The 24644-nt window shown below is 40.7% G+C and overlaps 1 protein-coding gene across 12 annotated transcripts in view; it reads right to left on the reverse strand.

The window, feature by feature from the left end:
* BCLAF3 (BCLAF1 and THRAP3 family member 3) overlaps positions 1–21250 on the reverse strand; it is a 58920-nt gene extending 37670 nt beyond the window's left edge. For 3 of the 12 annotated variants that reach the window (XM_045473274.1, XM_045473277.1, XM_045473266.1), the window contains exons 1-5: positions 21061–21217; positions 18709–18885; positions 5406–5480; positions 1692–2261; positions 655–1317 (exon numbers count right to left, since the gene is read on the reverse strand). In XM_045473274.1, coding sequence (XP_045329230.1) covers positions 655–1317; positions 1692–2261; positions 5406–5446 — 1274 coding nt within the window. In that variant the 5' untranslated portion in view covers positions 5447–5480; positions 18709–18885; positions 21061–21217. Of the gene's footprint in view, positions 1–654; positions 1318–1691; positions 2262–5405; positions 5481–9995; positions 10131–18708; positions 20609–20644; positions 20964–21060 lie in introns of those variants that run through there. The other 9 variants (XM_045473275.1, XM_045473269.1, XM_045473276.1 and 6 more) reach the window with 8 other exon arrangements.
* Positions 21251–24644: the final 3394 nt, after the last annotated feature.

Below are 24644 nucleotides of genomic sequence, written 5' to 3' on the forward strand. Positions count from 1 at the left end.
GGTCTATTTTCTTTAATGAATCATTGAGAGCTAAACTGAGTGTTTGATAAATAGGCCTCTTTCTAGAATCTAGCCTAATTTCCTCTACCTAAGAGACTCTAGTCAGCTGAGCACCAATTGTCTTGGGAGGGCAGCAAGAGCCAGGTTAAGTCATCGGCTTCCTTGAGCCGCAGGTGCTCTGACTTAGACAAGTCGCTTCATCTCTCAAGGCTTCGCTTTCCTCCTCTATAAAATCAGGGAAAGCTAAGGTCCCTTCCAGGTCAAAAATTCTCTGGATTTGAGGCAACAGGGAAAACAAACTCTGAGAAACTGAGCAAGGGATAGGTCCCCTTGAACTCCACCCAGCCTATCCCTGGCTACAGAAAATCTAGCAGCATAAAAACACATAAATTCATGAAGAGGAACAAGTCCATAGAGTGCCCTGCGCCCACAAAGCATCTTGAGATACGATGCGGAAACAAGCAGACATGAGATCATTCCGTATTACCCATCATGGGACTCATCCTCATTACAGGAGGGACTTGAAAAATCCAGGCAATCCTTCCCCACTCAATGGACTCTAAACACACTGTTAATTCCATTTTTAAAGCTTCAAATAAAGGTGGCAGAAACAGATACTTTTTAAATAGCACTAAGAAAAACCAAAAACAATACCTGGATGTATTTACTGTTTTCTTCACATCTACTTTAACAGTAAGTGATTTCTTCCTAAGACTGGCAGATGAAGGTTTCACATTGGAAAGTTTGTTACTTTTATCGAGTTGGTTACTGGAAGAGTTGCTCTCTTTTCCGCCATCCCCATCTTTCTTTATTTTCTCCTTCCGTTTGTCATTGTAGGGTCTCAGGCCAATGTCACTTTCGCGCGAGCGAGTAGAGGCAGTGCAGTCTTTCTTAGATGGTGTGAGAGGTTCTTGGACTTGCCCACCTTCAGTCTCTCTCCCTCTTCCAGCAGTAAGACAAATGGACTGTCTATTTACGGGGCCTTTTTGAGAACTGTATTTTCTCTCTTCTTCCTTAGAGTACTTCGGAATTCTTCCAGCAGAAAAGTCCTGGTCCCCACCTGATGTCTTAGGACGTTTGTGGCGATAGTCACAGGATACCCTGGTTGCCGAACTGGTCTCTGGGGGTTCCCTCTGAGCATATCGATGAGTTTGGGGCCCAAGGTTCCGTTGCTCTTTCTTCCCTTGGTAAGATGGAAGAGAATGCTCGAACTTCCACTGTGGGTTCCTGGCAGGATCTCTGTTTTCGTACCTCTCCACGTCTTTAGGTCTTTTTGATGTGTGTCCATATTTTCTGAAATCACGATCCTCAGGATACCTGTGTTGACATAAAGCAGTTTATACTTGCACTAGAGAGAAGAAAGTGAGAATTTATATGTGTGGAATGTTGGGCAGCATGGCTTTAAATGCAGAAGGCAGTGGCAAGTTAACTATAATCCCTCAAGCCAACTCATAGAGGCACAAGGTAGCAAAAGAGGAAAATATCATCTTTTGTTAATATTCTAGCCATCAACAATGATCTACTCTATAAATAAATACTTCACTACTACCAGTAGACCATAATTACATTACAATGCTTTTTATCTTTTTAGACAAAAGCTTTTCAAGGTGGTTATCTTCAACCATAAAGTAAATAGACTTTTTCACTTGAAGCTTTATACCAAATTACCCAGGTTTAATGTTTTCCTATACCTCTTCTGAAAAGAGCTCCTTTTCTCAAAGTCTTCAAAGCCTCTTCTAAGTGACTGAGAATGGTTTTCATCTTGTATCCTCTGGTGCCTCAACTCATCTTCATACCACTTTCCTTCGAACCTAAAAGAATCTGCTATTGACCTCTGAGGTGGCTTCCCTCCTTTTCCACTTCCTCTAACTCTGTGGTCATCAGGAATATACCTTCCTTGTACTTTCTGGGGATAAAAATTCCTCTGGTTCTCTTTGTAAGGTACACCTGAGTATTGGGGCATATAGTGCAATCCTCTGTTACCATCTCTTCTTCCTGGTAAGTATTCTCGGTAAGGCTTAAAAGTATAAACATTTTCTGAAGAGGTTCTTCTTATGTTTGGGGAAGGTGATCTATGTTCATAAGATCGGTAATGTATATTTCCACGAGAAGGAATCCTTGGTTTACTCTGTCCATGTTTCTCACTGTCCATTCGCCAAGTGGTGGGTCTCTTTGGATCCTTCCTATATTCACAGCCATAATGCCCGTGAGAGTACCTTTGCTTGTAGTGTTCAGAATTTCTAGGTACTGGTGATAATGACCTATGTAAACAAACAGAAAAGTTCAGTACATTTAAAGACAATAAACTAAGTCTGTCTTAACGTGACCAACTTAATTTGCTTTTCACTGCTTCTTCCACTCAAATTAAATTAATCAATTTGCTCTATCTGTATTCAAAATTGCCCATGTGGGTGTCTGATTACTGCTCTGACCAATTCAACAAGCATACTCTTTCCATCGGAACTAATGTACCCCATGTGCATATCAAAATGGGCTGAGCACAGCCATTCTGCTGCAGGAGGACCAGGTCAGTTGCACAAGAGCCATTTTGGAAGACTGCTGACAGCAAAAGTTTAGGCAAAAGAACCAGTCATCAAAAGCTTGTATCAGGTTCAATAGTCAGGGAAGAAACAAACAAAAGGAGGGCTAGATTCACACAAGTAAATGGGTAGGAGAGTCTCTGGCAAACAGAACAGAACCTCTGAAATTAAATTAGATCCTACGAGTTTATGACATCACAATAAACCCAAATGCAGACTCAAAACTGGCCCCATAGTTTCCCCAATTGATTGACTATTCTCTCTACTATGGCTATATCAAGAAGCAAAAATAATACATACTTAGTGTGCAGAGTGGAGGGGAAAGAGGATATTAAGACTTGAATCTCATTCTTAGTTCCTCCATAAAAACTACTAACACAAACTGCTTTTCTTTCCCAGACCTGTTCCCTTACATGTGCTGTTCAAACAGACAGAGCTTATAACTTCGGAGAAAGTGGACTTTCACGCAGCTGTCATGCTCCCCAGGTACAGCACATCTTTTGTGTAACTACCTTCCCCAATACCTCAGCATTGCCAATATCGAGACTTCACTCCCACAGAGGAGGAAGGAGGCTCCTGTACCCAGGGAAACAAGTCTGAGTTGCCTGGACATCAAAAGCAGAGAGAAAGCACCACTATGTGGGACACAATAAAGTTCAATTTTGCATCTGGGGACCTTTCCTCCCATCTAACCCATCCAATTTTCTAATCGCCTCCCTGAGGGCTTAGTGTCTTCTAATCAATGAGGCAGCTACCCTTGCACCTTTTGTTACTGTCCACCTTCAGAAGCTGCATGGAGTTGGGAGTCAAACCCTTTCCACATGGTGACATGCCTGTGTCCTCCCTACAAGAAAGGAAGCAGATTTATCTTCCTCGCGTACATACTGGGATTTATATACTGGACTTGGCAATATCTCCCTCTGGAGTCACCAAGCTAGATGTACTTAGCAAATGCATTATTTAGCTGAAGAAGAAACTTCATCACCCAGCAGGCTTTACTTCATCACAGGAAGAAGGAGGCAGGGAGTCTGAGGACTTTCTGGAAGACTGCATCTCTTCCATCACTAAGGAGAAAAGGTGGCAGCCAGAGACAGAGGTCCTCCAGACTGGATGAAATACTCAACCTCTCACTTTAATCCTTACCTCATAGTGAATATTGCTTTGTTATATTTCATCTCAGGGGTTTTATTCTATAAAGTCCTGTTCATTTGAAGGAGGTTGCTGGAACGGTAACTAACATTTTCAGTTCTCCTAAAGAAACAAAAGAGATCTGAGGAGTCTGTTGGGAGACAATTCTCCATGGGTCTCTTGCATCCTGCATGCTTGGTAAGCAGAGGCACTAACAGCTTTTGTTCCAAACACCACAGCCTGGGAAGATGGAGATGGGGCCTCCCTCAGGGAAAGAGGGCCAATTTGCTTGCTATTCAGGATATGTTTCCTCCCAGGCAAAGGCTGGGTGGGTTTGCTTGTAGCCCCTGATGAGGCTTGGGTTCCTTAGCTGTGTTGTCACTTCACTGCTTCACTCTGCAGTACCCACCGTCAGGAGACTGGGGAGAAAGGGAAACTCGGGCATGTGAGGCCCAGGCTGCCTGCTGGACCGTGATTAATACAGGCCTTTGTCTCTGACCCAGCAGTGCCCGTGGCAGGCTGATGTGTCAGCTTGCAAGTAAGGTAAAATATCAGACCTTTTACAGTTTCTGACCAAGAGTTCTTAGAAGGAATCTAGAAATCAGGCACTAAGCTTGGCAGAGTCTTCTGTGCCCCTTCATCCAGCCTATCACAAAAGGGTGAAACAAAACAACCTCTTTGATACCCTCCATGTTGAAATCATTCACTTGTTTATGTTCATGTTCCCTTTTTTTTCAGAAGCTCCTTCCCGTTACAATTTGGTCTTGTGAATTACAGAATGGAAACTGTTAAGTCATTATAGAACCATAATGAACAAACACAATGGCCAAGTTGTATTAACATGAAAAGTTCTGGTCTGCTTTTTAAGTATGTAATTATGGTCCTTTTTTTAAAGTCCTAGAATATACTAGTCACTTTCCTAGCTTGGCGCCTTTGCTCCTGTTGCCCTCCTTAACTGGAATACTTTTCTTCTTTCTTTCCACCTTTAGAAATTCTACCCATCCTTATATGACCAGGTAAAATTCCATCAAGACTTACTTAGTATCCCCTTTTCTTCCTCCATAAAAGCAGAATTGTTCCCTCTCCATGGACCCAGAATACTTTGTCCCAGTCAGTAGCACTGCACTTCTCCCATAGTATCATAGCTGACTATGGTGCCAACCTCCAAGCCGACCTGCATGCCTGCTGAGGTCCCGGGAGATGTCATTTGCCTTTGAGGCCCCAAAACTGTAGCAGGTATATGATGAATACTGGTTGAACCGTTCCAATCTAATTATATGCATATACTATTGATACTACCAACCAGGAAAGTTCAACTACACCTGAGTTATTCAAAACTCAAGTATTCTGCCACGAAGAAGAGGAAATAGGTAACTCCTGATTTTCCAACTCCCAATTTTTTCACAGATAATGATTATGAAAACAAAAAAAACCACTGGAGAGTTCTAACCCACTTACTGATGCAAAAAATGTAACACTTGAAGATGTTTCTCACTTTCCCTTGAGGTAGCCGTTGCATTTCTTCTTATTATGGATTAATTGAGCTGCCATCCATAATTAAAGAAAGCTGTCACCTTTTAGAACCTAGCAATACAACCTTTATCACTGTAAAGTACCTACTGTGAATAACCAGGTCCCATGAGCTTATTAAAATAGGTTCCTTACAGTACTACTGAACTTGAAAGTCAAAGCACATCTCAAACTCAAGCTAACTCTGCTAAACTAAGAACTGCTCACCTGTGTTTCCACCTGGGGGATCTAGAGCGTGACCGTGCCATCCTCTGACATGTGAGCCACTATTTACTTTTTACACTGCAAAGAAACACAGTATTAGCAAGTTTGTAGAAAGAGCCTGCAATCTGCTCTAAAAGCAGTGAATACCACCAACAAAAAAGTTACTTAAGTTCTCTGTGCCTCAGTTTCCTCATCTGTAAAACAGGGATGATAATAATAGGACCCACTTTATTGGAATGTTGTGAAGATAAAATGAATTAAATCAGGAGTCAGCAAACTTGTCCTATAAAGGGCGAGATAGTAACTATTTTAGGCTTTGTGGGCCATATAAGGTCTTTACTGCATCTTCGTCTTTTTTTTTAATTTTTTTTTAATGTTTATTTATTTTTGAGAGAGAGAGAGAGGACAAGCAGGGGAGGAACAGAGAGAGAAGAAGACACAGAATCTGAAGCAGGCTCCAGGCTCTGAGCTGTCGGCATGGAGCCCGATGTGGGGCTTGACCTCACGAACTGTGAGATCATGACCCGAGCCGAAGTCAGACGCTTAACTGACTGAGCCACCCAGGCACCCCTTCGTTTTCTTTTTAAAACAACTCTTGGGGCACCTGGGTGGTTCAGTTGGTTAAGCATCCGACTCTTGATTTCAGCTCAGGTCATGATCTCATGGTTGGGGTGTGAGATCGAGCCCTGAGTCATGCTCTGCGCTGACAGCATGGAGCCGGCTTGGGATCCTCGCTCCCCTTCTTTGCTCCTCCCCCCTTCTCTCAGAATAAATAAACTTCAACAAAATAAATAGATAACGAATGCAACAACTCTTTAAAAATATAAAACCATTCTTGGGGCGCCTGGGTGGCGCAGTCGGTTAAGCGTCTGACTTCAGCCAGGTCACGATCTCGCGGTCCGTGAGTTCGAGCCCCGCGTCGGGCTCTGGGCTGATGGCTCAGAGCCTGGAGCCTGTTTCCGATTCTGTGTCTCCCTCTCTCTCTCTGCCCCTCCCCCGTTCATACTCTGTCTCTCTCTGTCCCAAAAATAAATAAACGTTGAAAAAAAAATTAAAAAAATAAAAAAATAAATAAAAATATAAAACCATTCTTAGCTCATGGGCCACAGAAAAAGAGGCCCCAAAGGTCAAATATACTGTAGTTCGATGATCCCTGAGTCAAGTCAAGTCATGAAAAGAACCTAGAATGGTGCCTGGCACACAGCAACTGCTAAATAAGTGTTCCAAAAGGAGGAAATACCCAGAATTGCTCCATCTGAATCACTACTACCTTCCTGTCTTTCACCATGTACATAAATACTTCATATAAGCACAGACAAAAGTTTAGGAATACTTGATGAGATATCCTGTTTTTAAACTGCTGGATAATAAGAATTAAAATACCTTATTATAGTACTAAAGTGCTGTCTAACTTCAACTAAATATACCAAAACTTAATCAAGCATGATTAAACATTTAGTGTGTTGCTGATTCTTTGGTAAAACAAGCAATGCATGGAAACTTGATTTTTAAAATATTAATGCTTTAAAAGAAGTTGATAGCTTTAGGAACCAAATTTTTAAAATATGTGATTAGGGCATAATCTTCTATAGTAGCTACTATTTATATGTCAGTAATCCTTAGTTCTTTTTTTTTTTTTAATGTTTATTTTTAAGAAAGAGAGAGATAGAGAGAACAGGGGAGAGGCAGAGAGGGAGGGAGACAAAGGATCCGAAGAAGGCTCTATACTGACAGCAGAGAGCCCAATGCGGGGCTCAAACTCATGAACCATGAGATGACCTGAGCCAAAGTCAGATGCTTAACTAACTGAGCCACCCATGTGCCCCCTCCTTAGTTCTGATACTATAATTAAGTAGTTCCCACCTTATTGGCCCCAAACTACTGGCGGCTTTCAAAATTACTGCCATGGGTCCATGAATAATACTTGGAGCCACCATGCACAGGCTATGGAATGAATCAATGTATGTCTCATATATTATAACCTCTATTTTGCAAATTTCTGAAGACAGTATGGCAAATGTTAAAATATAAATGGCTTCTTGTATGTAGTTTTTCCATTGATTGATACAAAAAGTACAACTACTATTGTGTGGACACTTATTTAAAAAGGGGGTCCTCGGGGCGCCTGGGTGGCGCAGTCGGTTGAGCGTCCGACTTCAGCCAGGTCACGATCTCACGGTCCGTGAGTTCGAGCCCCGCGTCAGGCTCTGGGCTGATGGCTCAGAGCCTGGAGCCTGTTTCCGATTCTGTGTCTCCCTCTCTCTCTGCCCCTCCCCCGTTCATGCTCTGTCTCTCTCTGTCCCCAAAAAAATAAATGTTGAAAAAAAAATTTTTTTAAAAGGGGGTCCTCATAGTCATACATTTTGCAAACTACTGCTATAATGAATTTCAGAAGAAAGTAAAAGCACATAAAGTTAAAGGACTTGAACCAGATCACTCATCAAAAGGACATTCAATTCTATTCATTTATTTTTTATTTTTTTAATTTTTTTAATTTTTTTTTTTCAACGTTTATTTATTTTTGGGACAGAGAGAGACAGAGCATGAATGGGGGAGGGGCAGAGAGAGAGGGAGACACAGAATCAGAAACAGGCTCCAGGCTCTGAGCCATCAGCCCAGAGCCTGACGCGGGGCTCGAACTCACGGACCGCGAGATCGTGACCTGGCTGAAGTCGGACACTTAACCGACTGCGCCACCCAGGCACCCCTCTATTCATTTATTTATACACTGCCTCTTTCCAAAAAGAAATTGAGGCTAGTAAGAATAATTGGTTCACAGGTACTATGAAATTAAGACAGTAAAGGGGAAAATTATCTAATTAAAAGTATCAAAATGCATTCCTTCAACAAATATTACTGAGTGATAATTTGCCAGGCACTGTTCTGGGGATCCAGCAATGAACAGAAATAGAGAAAAATTCCTGTCTTCTGGAGCTTACATTCTACTGAGGGAGTTTATAACTTAACTAAGGAAGCTCTGGGTATCAGTTCGTATCTATGAAATGGAACAAAAATAAAAATCCCAGGGTTGGGCAGTGGGGGGGGGGGGGTGGCTGACACCAAATATTGCTGGTGATGATGAAAAAGCATAATTCTTCTGGAAAGTAATCTGTTTTCCCATTTTATTTATTTTTTATTTTCACTGTTTTTAATGTTTATCTTGAGAGACAGAGAGAGAGAGAGAGAGAGAGAGAGAGCGAGCCCAGAGCAGGAGAGGGGCAGAGAGAGGAGAGAGAGAATCCCAGGTAGGTTTTGCATTGTCAGCCCAGAGCCTATTGTGGGGCTCAATCCCATGAACTGTGAGATCACGACCTAAGCCGAAATCAAGGGTTGGATGCTTAACCAACGGAGCCACCCAGGCGCCCCCTATTTTTATTTTTTTGAAGTAAGTTCTATAGGCAATGTGGGGCTTCAACTCATGACCCTGAGATCGAGAGTTGCATGCTCTTCTGACTGAACCAGCCAGGTGCCCCTCCATTTTATTTTTCTGAAAAAAAAAAAAAAAAAAAAAAAGATTTTTTTGAGATACAATTTGCATACCATACATTCACTCATTTAAAGTGTAAAATTTAATATTTTTTAGTATTTTCACAGAAATACGGAACCAACACCGCAATCTATTTTTAGAACATTTCATTCCTTCTGAAAGAAACCCCATTAGCAGTTGCTTCCCATTCCTTTCCTCCTTTGATTAGCCCCTGACAACCACTAATCTACTTTCTGTTTCTAAGGATCTGCCTATTTTGGACTTTTCATATAAATGGACTCATACAATATGTGCTTTTTTTGTGATTGGCTTCTTTGCCTTAGCATAACATTTTCAAGGGTCATCCCTGTTTTACCATGTATCAGTACTTCAATTTTGTTACAGCTGCATAACGTACCACCTTTTATTTATTTATTCCTCTCCCAGTGGACATTTGAGTTATTTCTATAGTTTTGGTTACTATGAATAATGCTGCTATGAATATCTGTGTATCAGTTTTTATGGAGACATGTTTCCACGTCTCTTGAGTATAAACCTAGGCATGAAATTGTTGGGTCATATAAGAACTCTATGTTTAACTTTTATTTTATCTTTTAAAATTTATTTTGAGAGAGAGAGAGTGCACGTGAGTGAGAGAGGGGCAGAGAGAGAGGAGGAGAGAGAATCCCAAGCAGGCTCCACACTGTGAACACAGAACCCAATGTGGGGCTCGAACTCATGAACTGGGAAATCATTACCTGAGCCAAAACCAAGAGTCAGACACTTAACCAACTGAGCCACCCAGGTGCCCCATGCCCACTTTCTTTTAATCTAATAATTTCAATTTAAACTTAATATTTTAAGACAATTTAAAAGGGAAAAAAAACAACTAAATATACTAACACGTTTATATCACCATTTATAATAGGAAAGGAAAAACACCCATCCAAACTAATTATAACCCACATGCCCAGGAATTAATAAAAGATTAAACAAACTTAAAACATAAATATCTAGTCGTTTCCTACCCTTTCCACAGCCTTATGTATGTCTTTTCCTCCACATATTCTATTAGCCCACCACACCACACTATTTGCTTTTCCCTGATAAGGCCATGTTCCCCATACCACACAGATGGTCTTCCTTCACTCCACTTGACAAATCTTCTTTCAGGACTGTTTGACCAGCATCTCCCCTGGGATTCTTTCCTTGACTTTGTTATTTTCCCCCTGAGTTTCCTTCTTGGAAATTCTGGATTTATTCTGTGATGATTTCAATACATTGTGATTATTTGTTTGCATAACTATATTTATTTTCATAGGCAAAAAACTCCTAGCAACATATCATAGAACACAAAACTCAAATTACCTATGGACATAATGATATCAACCTCATTAGTAACTGAGTAAACACAAATTAAGATCATAACCATTCCACACCCACACAAAAAAATCAAAGTTGCACATTCTGGAGTGTTGGTGAGGATGTAGAACAATAAGGACTCTCATATACTACTAGGGAGTATACATGAGCATTAACCAATTTGGAAGGAGGTGACAGTACCCATTTAAAGTTGAACATGCTCATATGCCATAACCCAGCAATTCCACTCAGCAACAGAATTTAGAGTAGCAGCTCTCAAACTTCAGTGTGCATCAGAATCACTTGAAGGGCTGGTAAAACACAGATTGCCGGGCCCTACCCCAAGGGTGAGCCTTACTTCTAGCAAGTTCCCAAGTGATATGGATGCTGTTGGTCCAAGGAATACAGAACTAATGGCTTAAAGAAAAAGGTGGGGGTCCCTTGGGAGAAAATAAGATTTAGTAATTCTGTGGGGCTCAAAAAAAAAAGTATTACTTAGAATATTTTCCTTTGAGGGGTACCTGGGTGGCTCAGTCAGTTAAGCATCCAACTCTTGATTTCGGCTCAAGTCATGATCTCACGGTTTGTGGGATCAAGCCCCGCATCAGGCTCTGTGTTGACAGTGTAGAGCCTGCTTGGGATTCTCTTTCTCCTTCTCTCTCTGTCTCTCACCTTCCCACATGCGCACGCTCTCACGCTCGCTCTCTCAAAATAAACATTAAAAAATGGTATTTTCCTTTGATAATATTAAAATTAGCTTTATTGGGGCGCCTGGGTGGCGCAGTCGGTTAAGCGTCCGACTTCAGCCAGGTCACGATCTCGCGGTCCGTGAGTTCGAGCCCCGCGTCAGGCTCTGGGCTGATGGCTCAGAGCCTGGAGCCTGTTTCCGATTCTGTGTCTCCCTCTCTCTCTGCCCCTCCCCCGTTCATGCTCTGTCTCTCTCTGTCCCAAAAATAAATAAACGTTGAAAAAAATTTTTTAAATTAGCTTTATTAAAATTCAAACTTCACTCAAAAATGTTATTGCATATAAATCACACCTCAAAGCTACAAAAAAGTTAGCTTTGGGGCAATGAATACCCTCTGAAATTAAGCCAGATATTATGAAGATGGTTGCACAACTCTGCGAACATACCAAAAACCACTGAATTGCACACTTTAAACCTGTAAATTATATCTCAATAAAACCTTTTCTAAAGTGAACTTTGCTTGCAATTGCTTAGGGCACATAAGCTAGTAATGAAAAGTATGGGCTCAGGAGCTTAATGGATAAGAAAGGAGGAGAGTTCACTTAAACCATAGAGTAAAAACCTAAGAATGGTTTTTACATTTTTAAAGCGTTGTTAAAAAAAGGAAGAAGAATATGTAATAGCAACTATATGTAGACCACCAAGCCTAAAATATTTACTATTTGGTCCTTTGCAAAAAAAAATGTGCCAATCTCGGATTTAAACTAACTTATTTGTGACTAGCAAAATTCATCAAAGGAACCAGCTTCCTTCTAAAATTTATGGACAGAGAGAAAGAAAAGACTAAACACCAGCAGGGTTTGTTACTGGGGAGAAGGTGATGTCAATAACAGTAGATACATTGGTTTATGCTGCTACTTCAGAGTGAACTGTACAGGGCCAGGTGTAGTGAATGAACCCATCTGCCCTTGAACACAGAAAGACGACTGGACAGCAGAGACCTTCACTCCAAGGAAGATGCTGATGAGGACACTGGTGCGAAAAGAAGCCATCTCTCCCAGAACAGCAGTGGACACATCCTCTAACTAAGCTGAAAGACCCAACTCCAGCAATTTTCCTCTTCCTCCCACAGCATTTTCCCCTCTTCAGTAGATCCTTCCCATCACCATACAACTTCCCTCTGGTGAAGCTCCCAACTCTCCAGAACCACATCCTCCTGTGACTACCATCCTCCTTCTCCATTTATAACCAAATTCCTCAAAGGGCTGCCTATATACCACAGTCACTCTGATTTCTCTCCTATTCTTGCTTGGCCCCTCACCAATCTCACCTTCTAATCCACCACCGCACCAAACTGCTCTAGTCAAGATCAATCATGAAATCCATGTCACTAAATCTAATTCTAGAATACTACACTTTCCTGGTTTTCCTCCTACCTTTAAATTCCTTCTGTCTCCTTTACTGGTTTCTCCCCACCTCCCTCTTCACCACTCTGAACCCTAAATAGTGAAGCCAGTTATCCTCTAAATAATGACTTCAGTCTCCGGACCTCTCATTGTCTACACTCTCTCCCCAGTCTATGCTCTCATTTAGTCTCATGGCTTTAAATACTCTTCATAAACTAATAACCCCCAAATTTCTATCTCCAGCCCTCACCTATCCTCTGTACTGCACTCTTACATATCCAACAGCCTATTGGATGCTGTAAACATGTCCAAGACCAAACTCCTGACCTCCCTCCAAAATCTGCTCCTCCTATAGTCTCTGTCCCACCTCAGTAAATGGCAGCTCTACCCTTTGAGTTTACAATAAAAAGGAAACATAAATGTCTAATAAATATGAAAAGATAAACAACCCTACCTAATCAGAAAGATAAAATTAAAACAACGAGATACCATTTCATACTCATGAGATTTGCAAAATTTTTCAAGTCTAATGATTTCCACGTGTTTATAAGAAAGTTAAAAAAGAGAATTCTTCAACTGAGGAAAATTCCTCTCCAAAAAAACCATGAAGCAGAAAAAACTCTAAGTCTATACTCCAAGCAGAATTAAATATATCCAAAAGCATTTAAGGTTATATTAAAAAAAAAAACTCACGTTGAATCAGAAATTTAAAAACTAAGAACAGAAACAGATCAAAACCCAGAGTGAAATTACAAAAAAAAAAAAAAAAAAAAAAAAAAAAAAAAAAGTTAACTGAACTCAGAGGAAAAAATGGGCAAAAAAGACTACATTATCTCAGAAGTGAAAAATAAATTACAAGGTGTCCAAGGGAGAATCAACTCAAATAAGAGACATTGAAGAAAAACAAGAAAACCAAAAAAATGAAAATGACAATAAGTGAGTGAGAGAGAACGAGTCAGAAAGAAAGTAGTGGAAAAAGAAGACAGGTAAAGAAGGAATAATATGTGTAATACTGTAGTCTCTTAGAAGGAAAACGAAACAATGGAATTAAACTAATATTTTAAACTAAAATTCAAGAAAACTTTCCATAAATGGAAAAATACCTGACTTTACACAATGAAGAGTTCACCAGATACCTAGGAAAACTAACTCAAAACAATCAATTCTGAAACATAGCCTAGTAAAAATTATTTGATTTCAAATATAAAGATAAAATCCTCAAGACCTCTATGTAAAAAGAATAAATAATCTATAATTCCAAAAGAATTAGACTATCATCAGATATTTCAAAACTAACACACAAAGCAAAGCAACGATGGGTCAACATTTAAAATAAAAAAATAAAATAAAATCAATGAAAGTAAGTGTGAACCAAGGATTTTTTATCAGCCAAATTACTTTCATATATCAAGGCTATAGAAAAAAAAATTTTTCAGCATACAAGAACATAGGGAATTTCTGCATTTAACTAGCCCTTCCTGAGAAATCTACTAGAGGATGAGCTTCATCTAACCAAATTATGAGTGAGAAAATGACAGCAAAGGACCGATGTTGAGCATTAAAAAATATGTAAATGTACATATAAGACTTTAAAAGAAAGATGAGGATGAAGGTGAAAGACTAATGTAAAATTGTGGCATATTGGGACAAGGTAGAAAAACTGCACTAAAAAATGGGAGAAGAGATAGGAAAAGAAAATAATGGTAAAAAGGTCATTACTGTATAGGCAATAGATGGGCTTAATGCATACTGAAGGGGGGAACCTAATAAATCATATATTAAGGGGCTACACAAATCAACACACAGTGCTGAGACAAGTGGATATCCACAAACAAAACAATAAAGTTCAACCCTACCTCACACCATATACAAAAATTAACTCAAAATGGATCAAAGACCTAAATGTGAGAGCTAAAACTATAAGAGGAAAACATAAAGATAAATAATCTTTGTGACATTGGATCGGATATTACATCAAAAGCACAGGTAACAGGGCACCTGGGTGGCTCAGTCGGTTAAGCGTCCAACTCCTGGTTTCAGCTCAGGTCATAAGCTCACAGGTTCGTGGGTTCGAGCCCTGCGTCGGACTCCACACTGACAGCACCGAGCCTTCTTGTGATCCTCTCTCTCCCCCTCTCTCTATGCCCCTCCCCTGCTCATACTCTCTCTCAAAATAAAAATAAAATAAACGAGATAAAATAGATAAATCAGGCATCATCACAATTTAAAATGTTTACACTGTAAAGGATACTATCAAGAAAGCAAAAAGGCAACCCACAAAATGGGAGAAAACTTTTTACAAATCATATCTGATAAAGGATTATGTCTAGAACATACAAAAAAAACCCTCTTATGATTCAATAATAAAATACAACCCAATTAAAAACGGGCAAAGCAGCTGAACTGACATTTTTCCTGAGAAGATCTACAAATGCCCAATAAGCACATGAAAAGATGTTCAACATCACTAACCATTGGCAAGATACAAATCAGAATCATGAGACACCACTTCACACCAACTGGATGGCTAGGATCAAAGACAGATAATAACAAATGCTGAAAGTATGGAGAGATATGGAACCCACATACATTGCTGGGGAGAATATAAATGATGCAGACGTTTGGGAAAACAGTCTGGCAGTTCCTCAAAGAATTAAACACAAAGAGTTACCATATGACCCAGCAATTCCACTCCTAAATATATACTCAAGAGAAATAAAAATATATGTCCACATAAAAACTTATACACAAATATTCATAGCAGCATTAGTCATAATAGCCAAAAGTAGAAACAATTTCACTGTCCATTTAGAGATAAATGAATAAACAAAATGTGGTATACCCATACAACTGAACATTATTTGACCATAAAAAGGAATGAAGTGCTGACACATGGTCAAACAGGGAGGAATCTTGAAACTGTTATGCTAAGGGAAAGAAGCCAGTTACAAAAGACTGCATATTGTGTGATTCCATTTATATAAAAGGTCCAAGATACGCAAATCCAGAGAAACAGAAAGCGGACTGGTGGTTGCCTGGGTGGGGCGGTAGGGCACTGGAGAGAATACACACAGGGTTTCTTCTGGGGATGATGAATACGTTTCAAAATTGGACTGTGGCAATGGCTGCACAACTCTAAGTATACCAAAAAAACACCAAACTGTACACTTTTAAATGGGTGACCTGTGTGGTATGTTAATTATATCTCAGTAAAGATGCTACCAAAAAAGACAAAATCAACTAACAAAAATTTCACACTAAATAGGAACCCAGCATTTACAAATGCAAACAATATCCCAGGAAAGCCTTTGCAACAAAGAAGCCACACTCTCAGCACAGAACAGGACCAAGTCAGAGCTCCCAGAACAAAAGGGGGATCAGCAGATCAGAGGAAGCCAGAGCTGAGGGGACCAGAACACGCATTACGCTCTTGGCTGCAGTGGCTATGATCAGTCAGTTCTTCAGAGAGGAGCTGGAGGTAGATAAAAACCCTCACAGATGCCTATCATCAATCTACTTTGATTTCATGAATACGATGTATTTTTCTCACACACACAAAAGGTTAAATAAACAAACAGGGGAGTAAGGGCATTTACAGAGGTACAAGGACAAAAAATGAACCATCAGAACAAAAACACAAACCTTCCTAAATACCACTCCCCAATTTTTTTAATACAAGAGGAAAAAACACACCGCATGGCAAAAGAAACAGCAAATAAAGATAACAAAATATTATGATAGAGTTGAGGCCAAAATATATTAGTCCTAACAATAAATGTGAATGGGTTTAACTCACCTATTAAAATGAAGAGTTTCAATGTGGCTCACAAAACAAAACTCAAGGAGTTATACAAATGACACATCTAAAACAAACTGATGTTGAAACATTAAAAATGAAAGGATGGCCAAAGTATACCAGGAAATCGGTAATAGAAAGAGAGCAGAGTGGCATCTGTGGAATCAGGCAAAGCAAAATTCAAGCCCCAAAGCATTCATCATGACCAAAAAAAAAAAGACACTTAAAAAATTATTTTTATTTATTTTGATAGACATAGAGACAGTGTGGGGGGGGGGGAGGGGCAGGGCAGACAGAAATAGAAAGAACCGAGAGTCGGACGCTTAACCAACTAAGTCACCCAGGCACCCCCGGAAAAGACACTCTTTAATGCTGAAAGCCACAATCCATGATTTAGATAGCACACATAAAAATACACATATTCATATGAACATCACATAGCAACCACCTTTATGAAACAAAAACTACTTGAGATGCAAGGCAACATATAGATAGAAACACACTAATAATACAAGATTTAATTATCCACTCTCAGTGGTATATTAGAAAATGCAGTGATCCCCAAATAAGGAGACAGAAGATCTAAACAGCATAATCAACAGAGTAAATCTTAAAGATATTTATCAAACTCTACAGTCTCATACTAGAGAATATACCTTCTCACATGCGCATGCCACATTCACCAGAAGTACTCATTTATTAGGTCACAAAACATCAGCAACTGCCATGAAACAGAAATATTACAAACAATATCCTCTGATCATAAGGCAAAAACCCTAGAATTTACTAACAAATATAACAGAAAAGCCCTTCCACCTAGAATGACAACGAAAGCACTACCTATCAGATTCTATGGGATGCATTTAAAGTAGTGATCAAAGAAAAATTTGTTGTTCTCAACATATTTTTTAAGTTTATTTATTTTGAGAGAGAGAGGGAGAGAGCGAGCATGTGAGCGGGAGAGGGACAGAGAGAAAGGGAGAGAGAGAATCCCAAGCAGGCTCCGCACTGTCAGCACAGAGTGTGAGGTGGGGCTCAGTCTCACGAATTTGTGAGATCACGACCTGACCTGATGTCAAGGGTCAGACACTTAACCCACTGAGCCAACCAGGCATCCAGCTCTAAACATATTTATCAATAAAAATGAAATAATAAAAATAAATAAATTCAGTTCCAAGGTTAAAAAAACCCTAAAAAATAACAAGGTAAACCAAAAGAAAGCAGAAGGAAATAATAAAGATAAAAGCCAAGGAAGAGAATGAGCAAGAGAACAGAAAACTAGATCCAAATAATAATTTAAAATTCTGTAGTTTTTGAAAAAACTAAAAGAGATAAACCACTATATAACATGATTCAGAAAAAAAGGGGGAAACACAAATATACAAAAATAAAACAGAATGAGGGAGAAACAACCATTGAAATGGGAGAAAAATTTTAAATCAGAAGAGATCACTTTGTACCTCTCTACCTAAAAAATTTGAAAACCCAGATGAAAAAGATATTTCGCTAGAAAAATACAAATTACCAAAATTGACCCCGAGTTAGAAAGCTTAAAGAGACCAATTTTCATAGAAAAAATAAAGTTATTAAAGAAATATCCCTGAAAAAGCATCAGGCCCAGCTGGTTTCACAGGAGAATTCTACCAAACCTTCAAACACCAGATAGCTTCAATATTCTATAAATTATTCCAGACCTGGTGTATCATGAGCAGGATCAAGCTTACAGAACATCAACCTTTCAAGAAAGATGAACCAGCCAAGGAGACTGAGAAGGGACATCCTCTGAGGAAGGAGGGAACCCTACAGCACAGAATCTCATACACTAAAGAATATTTCAAGAAAGACTTTCATGGCAAAAGCTGCATAGAGATCCAATAAAAGGAATTAAAAAATGTGAACACGTGGCTTCAGGACTAAGTGGAAGGTAAGGAGACTTAAGAAAGCCAATTATTAACAACTCCTTCTAACAGGCTGACTGGAAGGGGAAGAGAGAAAGTGGGTTGTGCCTGGTGGGGGGGGGGCAGTCCTAGGGAATAGGTTTACTGTTGATATGGATGGACTATGTGCCTGGTGTTGGGGATATAACATAGAATGACAGTCACAGTAGAGATGAACCTAGGTCCAATTAGTTCAGTGTTTCCTTTGATTCCTTAATATCAACTCCAATACTGTAGTCAATTTCTCTCAATATCCCACATTTACATATTACCTTCTTCAATGGTCCAGAATGAATTTTTATCAGCAGTCATATATTTTATGTTCATTTAGCAGACATTACTAAGTGCCAATGAGTAGTACGGGGCAGGCACACAAAGTTGTAAGAGATCTGGTTTCTTTCCCCGAGATGCTAAGTTTTCAGTGGATAAAAAAGACTTCATGAGGGCTAGTACCTCCTGGTTCGCTAAGTGTCTAGCAAATACCTCATTTAATCCTCAAAACAAGCCCCCGAGGAAGCTGGAATTACCTTCATTTCATAGGTGAAAAAAAGCCACAAAGAAGTAACCAATCTGTCCCAAGTAAAGGACCTGAAACCAGAATCCAGATTCTCAGACTCCAATACTAACACCTCTTCAACTTGCAATTCCTACCTTCAGAAAGATGACCCTGACAAGAGTGCCTGGTCATTTGTGCAGATGCTCGGTCAGCAGAATTGGACTTTAGCATGCTTGAGAATAGTTGACATCCTGCATCACATCTAAAATTGCCGTCTAAATTTGGAAAGCAGCTTTCCCACCTTCTAGCTGCCTGGACATTCTTTCTGTAGCCTGTAGGGCACAAAGACTATGTTTTACTTATCATGATCCCAAGGATTGTGTTTTATTTAGCTTTATATTTTCCCCCTCAATTTTATATATAGTGCCTTTAAATATTTGCTCCTTCAACATTTGTGTAGATTCATTCATTCACCTAATTTCATAACTCTGATAGCGTTCTGAATATAATCTAGGACAGAAATCTAAAACTTCGAATTTAAGAAGTGAAAGAGAGTGGGGCAAATGGTATCACAGAATGGCTTTTTTGAATTCAGAAATTTACTTTAAAAAATCAAGACGCTCTTGTGCTCTGAAATTTTTACAAGATAGCAATAATTGGCCACAAGACAGAGTATGTTTAAACATACTTTCCATAAATGTCTCATTTGACCCTTAAAACCACCCTGTAAGAAACGCAAGGCAAATGCGCTATAATATCTACTTTAGAGTTGAGGAAACAGTCCCTTAGAAAAGGTAAGTGGCTTGTTCAAGGTAATCAGAGACACTCGAATTTAAGGAAGTCCTGAGTACAAATCTCTTGTTCACTCTATGATGCCTTTGCCTCACCTGCATAACCATTCTTTACTAAACGGTTAAAAGTGGAACAAAAGATGAGAAACTGAATTGCTGAAACAAATAAGAAAAAAAAAAAAGGATAGCTAGAGAATGATACTTGTACTCGGTTGGAGAGAAGAACAGAAACGGCCCCAAAGTGAGCCAGTAGAAATCCTTTAAATGTTGTCTTTTGCTAGGGTGTAGAAAAAGATACTCACAGATTGTTAGTGGGAGGGAAAATCGCACATCCTTTCCAGAGGGAAACCGAGCAATTTACATTTTTAAAAAGACAAACCCAACAATTCTATCATCTAGGAATGTACACTAAGAAGTAATCATGGCTGTGCAGACTTTACATTTCTTCAACAATGTTTTTAAGTAGTGTAAAATGGAACAATCAACTAAATAAATTATGACAGCCATGTAATGGCATGCTATGAAGTCGGGGGGGAAAAAAGGTTACAATAGAGAATCCACTTTAGAAAAATCCATACACTCATCTCTGCATAGAAAGATAATGGAGATGTATACCCAGTGTAACCATATTCATAATGGTTACTTGGAATGATGAAACTGTATCTTCTTCATCATGCTTTTGCATCTTTTAGAAATTTTGTAAATAGACAAATGTCACTAAATGTTTCTATACATAAGTATTTCTAGTAAGGCTTTCAAAGGAGGGGCTCTGAAACGACAACAGGGACTTTCAAAAAAACATTTTTTTTGTAGCTATTTTTAAGAATACTATTTAAAAATAAAGCATTATTAACATAAGCATTAAAATACCATTGAAAAATAACGCACTCATTGTGAATCCCCACCAAAACGTTTCCTTTTCAATTCCAGTCTTTCATTCATACCAGTTCTCATTCAGAAAAATGTTAAAAATGTTGCTGGGTCAGACGTCAGACAGACCTTAGTGATTTCTACCTGTAGTTTTTACTTTGTTTCAGAAAAAAAGAAGCAATCATCTAGAGGGCAGCTAGAGAAGCGACTCGGCAGGAAAATATTTGGGAGAATATAAGTTTCTCTCCCATTTCTTTTCCTCCTGACTTGCCGATACGAAAATCCTGACAGTGACTGGCCCAGTTTCCTAATACACCTTAGAAAAGCACAGGAGATGCGCCAATTTTCAAGATAACGTTTCTAAAAAACACAAGTTTTACTTTGCAATGCAGGACAAAGAGCATCCTTCACGACTCATTCTGGACGTTACCAGAAGAAGATGCCGCTGCGCGGCTGGAGAGCCTCCGGAGGACAAAGCAGGGTCTCCTCAGCTCGGGTCCCTCAGGCTACGCGCCCCGGTCCGCCTCAGGGACAAGGGCACGGTCCCTGGACACCAACCCCCGGTCCCCATGACAGTCGCTCCGAACCGCCAGGGCCGCAGCCTGCCGGACGACGGGAGAGGATCACGACCACGGCAGCAGGTGCCAGGGTCTCCTGAGAAGGCACCAGTCCACTGGGCCCAAGGCGGTGGCGGGGGAGGGTTGTCCCCCGGGAGTCGGAGACCTGCTCGGGCATCCTACCCACCGCCCCACCCGCCGCCCCAAGACCGCCCCTCCCTAGCAACGGACACGCCCTCCCTGCGGGCCGGGGCCTCCTCGCCCCGCCCGCCCCCCAAGGGCCGCTCACCCGGCCAGGAAGTCCCTGCCGCCGCCACCAACCCTGTCGCCGCCGCCGCTGCCGCCCCCGCCGCCAGCCCCTCGGGCTTCGCCCCTCACACGGTCGCCACCTCCCACGGCAGCTACACCACGGCTACCACCACCGGGCCACGGGACCCGGAACCACTTCCTTCCGGAACCGCCTCGCCCCGCCCCCACCCTGGCCCCGCCCACTGTTCGCGGCCTCGCGCCGGCCGGCTCTCCCACCGACCCCTGCTCTCAACTCCCTGCCAACGAGGGTGCCCCGCCCGAGCTGCACCGGCCAGAGCTCCTGCGCCCTCTGCCGGCCGTTCTCATCCCTGCCGCTCTGTCGAGGGCGCATGTGCAGTCTGCTTCCTGTCCACCAGGAAAGAAGCAGGCGTTCCAGGTCCTGGGACCCTGGGGGTTGGAGCATATCCCTCAGCCAGCGGCAGGAGCCTGGTCCCGTGGGCCTTCCAGCCTTGTACACGGGAGGCAAAGGTGGTGGAGCAGATGAGACTCGGCCCTCTAGCTCCTGGCTTGGCCCTCGAGGTTCTTCCAGAACCAGCCCGTCTGAACCTGCACTTCTGTAGCCTTTCCCTGCCTTCTCAGCCTCTATCCATTCCCCGTGGCCTCAAATTAAGTTTCTATCCAGAAAACAAAACCTCCCCTCTGGGCCTCCCAAATGGGTTAATGGTACCAACATCTCCCCGTTATCCAATTCAAAATACTGACTCATATTTGCCTGCTTTTTTTATTTCTTTCCTCCCACACTCCATCCACCAGCCCCTAAGGTAGTATGTCCTCTCTCTCAGAGTGTTTCTCACTTGACACCTTGATATATTTTTTACCCCTGACAAGATTTCTCTTTCAGGGTCCACCTCATCTGGTAGTATCACCTTTTACCCTCCCTTGTCACTGTCAGCTGACTGCATTAGAATTTTCATCTCCATCTGAACTGAATTACAGCCATCATCCCAATGAGTCCAATGCCCATGATTGAGCCATGTTTCCTAATGTCCTCAACCTAGATGACTTTACCTCTACTGTACTTATCCACCTATTCTCAGGCACATATTCTAGAAAATCTAGACATTCATCGCTTTATGCTGCTCCAACTCTGAAACCTTAAGTTTTCAAATCCTATTTATTTGAACTCACAATCCTCATCCTTGCAGTCCTATCTATCCTTTACTCCGGTGTACTTGTTCTTCAAAGACCATAGACTTCACATATCCTGTGAACCTTCTACCTGACTTAAAAGTCCATGGCCTTTCACTTCAACCACTCTTGTAAGCAGAGCCCCTTGAATTGCCTTTTGACATGTCATAACACCAAACCACCACCTTAACACACTCTAGTTATGTGCATTTTCTATTCCTACATCTGTGTTTTCAAGTACTGCTTGGGAAGAAAAAACCACACAACTGTAACAGAATGATGTCACTACAAATTTATGGATACTTGCCAAAACCTAGGTGCCTCTTTTATGTGACCTCTCTCATTTCCAATAATTGCTTTGTTCTTACCATTTTCTTTACCATGATCATTTTCCTCTCTTCATACATGATTTTGCTTCCTGCATTGCAGAGAAAAGTCCTCAGATATACAGGGCCTTTCATCATCTGGTTCATACTTAACTTGTCTAGCCTCCCTCCTCTTTGTACTCAATATTCTGGCCATACTGAAGTGTTTGCAGTTTAAGATGAATACTGCTTTTGGTTCCACTCCATTGCACGGATTGTCCCTTCTGTCTGGTTAAGAGGTGTGAGACCTTTTTATCTGCATATATATGGCTTTAGTCCAGGAAAGTTTTCTTCTATTCTACCTTCAGGAATTGTTTCTGTTCCATATGTTCTGGTCTCTTTTAGGAAGAGCAATTATCTGTGGTGGTTCTCTGTTTTATTATTTTCATCTCTTTATCCTTTTTTTTGGCACCTGTAGAACTCAAATTGGCTTTCAGTGTTACTGATAAGGTTTCCCAAGGCATTATTATTTCTGCTTCTGTTTTTATTTAAATTCTATCATTGAGATTTTAGTTTCCTTACTTCATTCCTTTCTCCCTCACTATCTCTCTCTTTCAAATCATCTGATTGACTTTGCATCTCATCTTACCTTCTTGGAAAAGGATGATAAACTGGTGATAAAACTTCTCTTTTGGATTCTGTAGTCAATCATTTTCATAAACACGCTCTTCTTTCCTTTCCATGCTTAGTTTGTGTGTGTGTGTATATATATATATATATATATTTTTTTTTTCTTTGAATCATCTTTGAACAAAGTGATCTTGGTTCAGACTTATTGGCTAACAGACAACACAAGCAGATGGCCCCCGCCCTATTTGCTGTTCACATGTGTGGGCAGAGAGGTTAAGTAGCTTGCACAAGGTCACAAAGCTCTTGGAGTATATATGAATAACACACATGCACACATATACAAAACAAGCCTTACAGAAATGGGTTATTATCGGCCTTTCCGTTTATTTTATTTTTCTTTGCAAAGCCAAATTTGCTACTGAAGGCTGAGTATGCTTATTCAATACAAGGATTCTGTATTAGTAAGAATAAATTATGCTACAAAAACAATCCCAAAATCTCAGTGGTTTATAACAACAAATGTTTATTTCTCACTTACATTTTAAGCCCATCCCAGAGTCAGCTTTTATTCTTCTGTCTCGAATCTGGGCTGAAGGAATAGACCCTCTCTGAGACATTCCTGGTGTCATATCAGAAGAAAAGGAGCAAGAGTGGGAGCATGCACTACATCTTAAAGCTTCTGTTTCAAAGCTTAATCAGAAACTGAGGGTATGGCTCAGCACAGTGTCAACAAGCCCCTCCAGGGGATTCTGAAGTACTCTCGGGTTTGAGAACTACTTCTTTAAGGCTCGTATTCCCTATAAACCATAAGATGGACAAAGAGGCTTGTTGAAATTCATGGGAGTTTTTTTTTCAATATATGAAGTTTATTGTCAAATTGGTTTCCATACAACACCCAGTGCTCATCCCAAAAGGTGCCCTCCTCAATGCCCATCACCCACCCTCCCCTCCCTCCCACCCCCCATCAACCCTCAGTTTGTTCTCAGTTTTTAAGAGTCTCTTATGCTTTGGCTCTCTCTCGTGGGAGTTTTTATTTTTATTTATTTATTTTTTTAATGTTTATTTTTTGACAGAGACAGAGACAGAATGCAAGTGGGTTAGGGGCAGAGAGAGAGGGAGACACAGAAGCAGAAGCAGGCTCCAGGCTCTGAGCTGTCAGCACAGAGCCTGACGCGGGGCTCGAACTCACGAGCTGTGATATCGTGACCTAAGCCGAAGTCGGGTGCTCAACCGATTGAGCCACCCAGGCGCCCCCGTGGGAGTTTTTAAACTACTAATTCTTAAACAAGTAAAAAAAAAAAAAGTCAAACTAAAAAAGAATGAATCAGGTACTAATACAGACTCAGAGCAAGTGCTCACTGTCATGTCATGTTTTGGAGGGGCATCGCTTCTGGGGAAAACTTCCATCTGCCCTGACATGTATCTCTAGCTGCCCTTCTGTACAGCTTTCTTTTTTAAATGCTGATGTGAGAATTAGATAATTAGGAATAAGTAGGACAAA

The sequence above is a fragment of the Leopardus geoffroyi genome, chromosome X, assembly GCF_018350155.1.
Source record: "Leopardus geoffroyi isolate Oge1 chromosome X, O.geoffroyi_Oge1_pat1.0, whole genome shotgun sequence".
Taxonomy (NCBI): Eukaryota; Metazoa; Chordata; class Mammalia; order Carnivora; family Felidae; genus Leopardus; species Leopardus geoffroyi.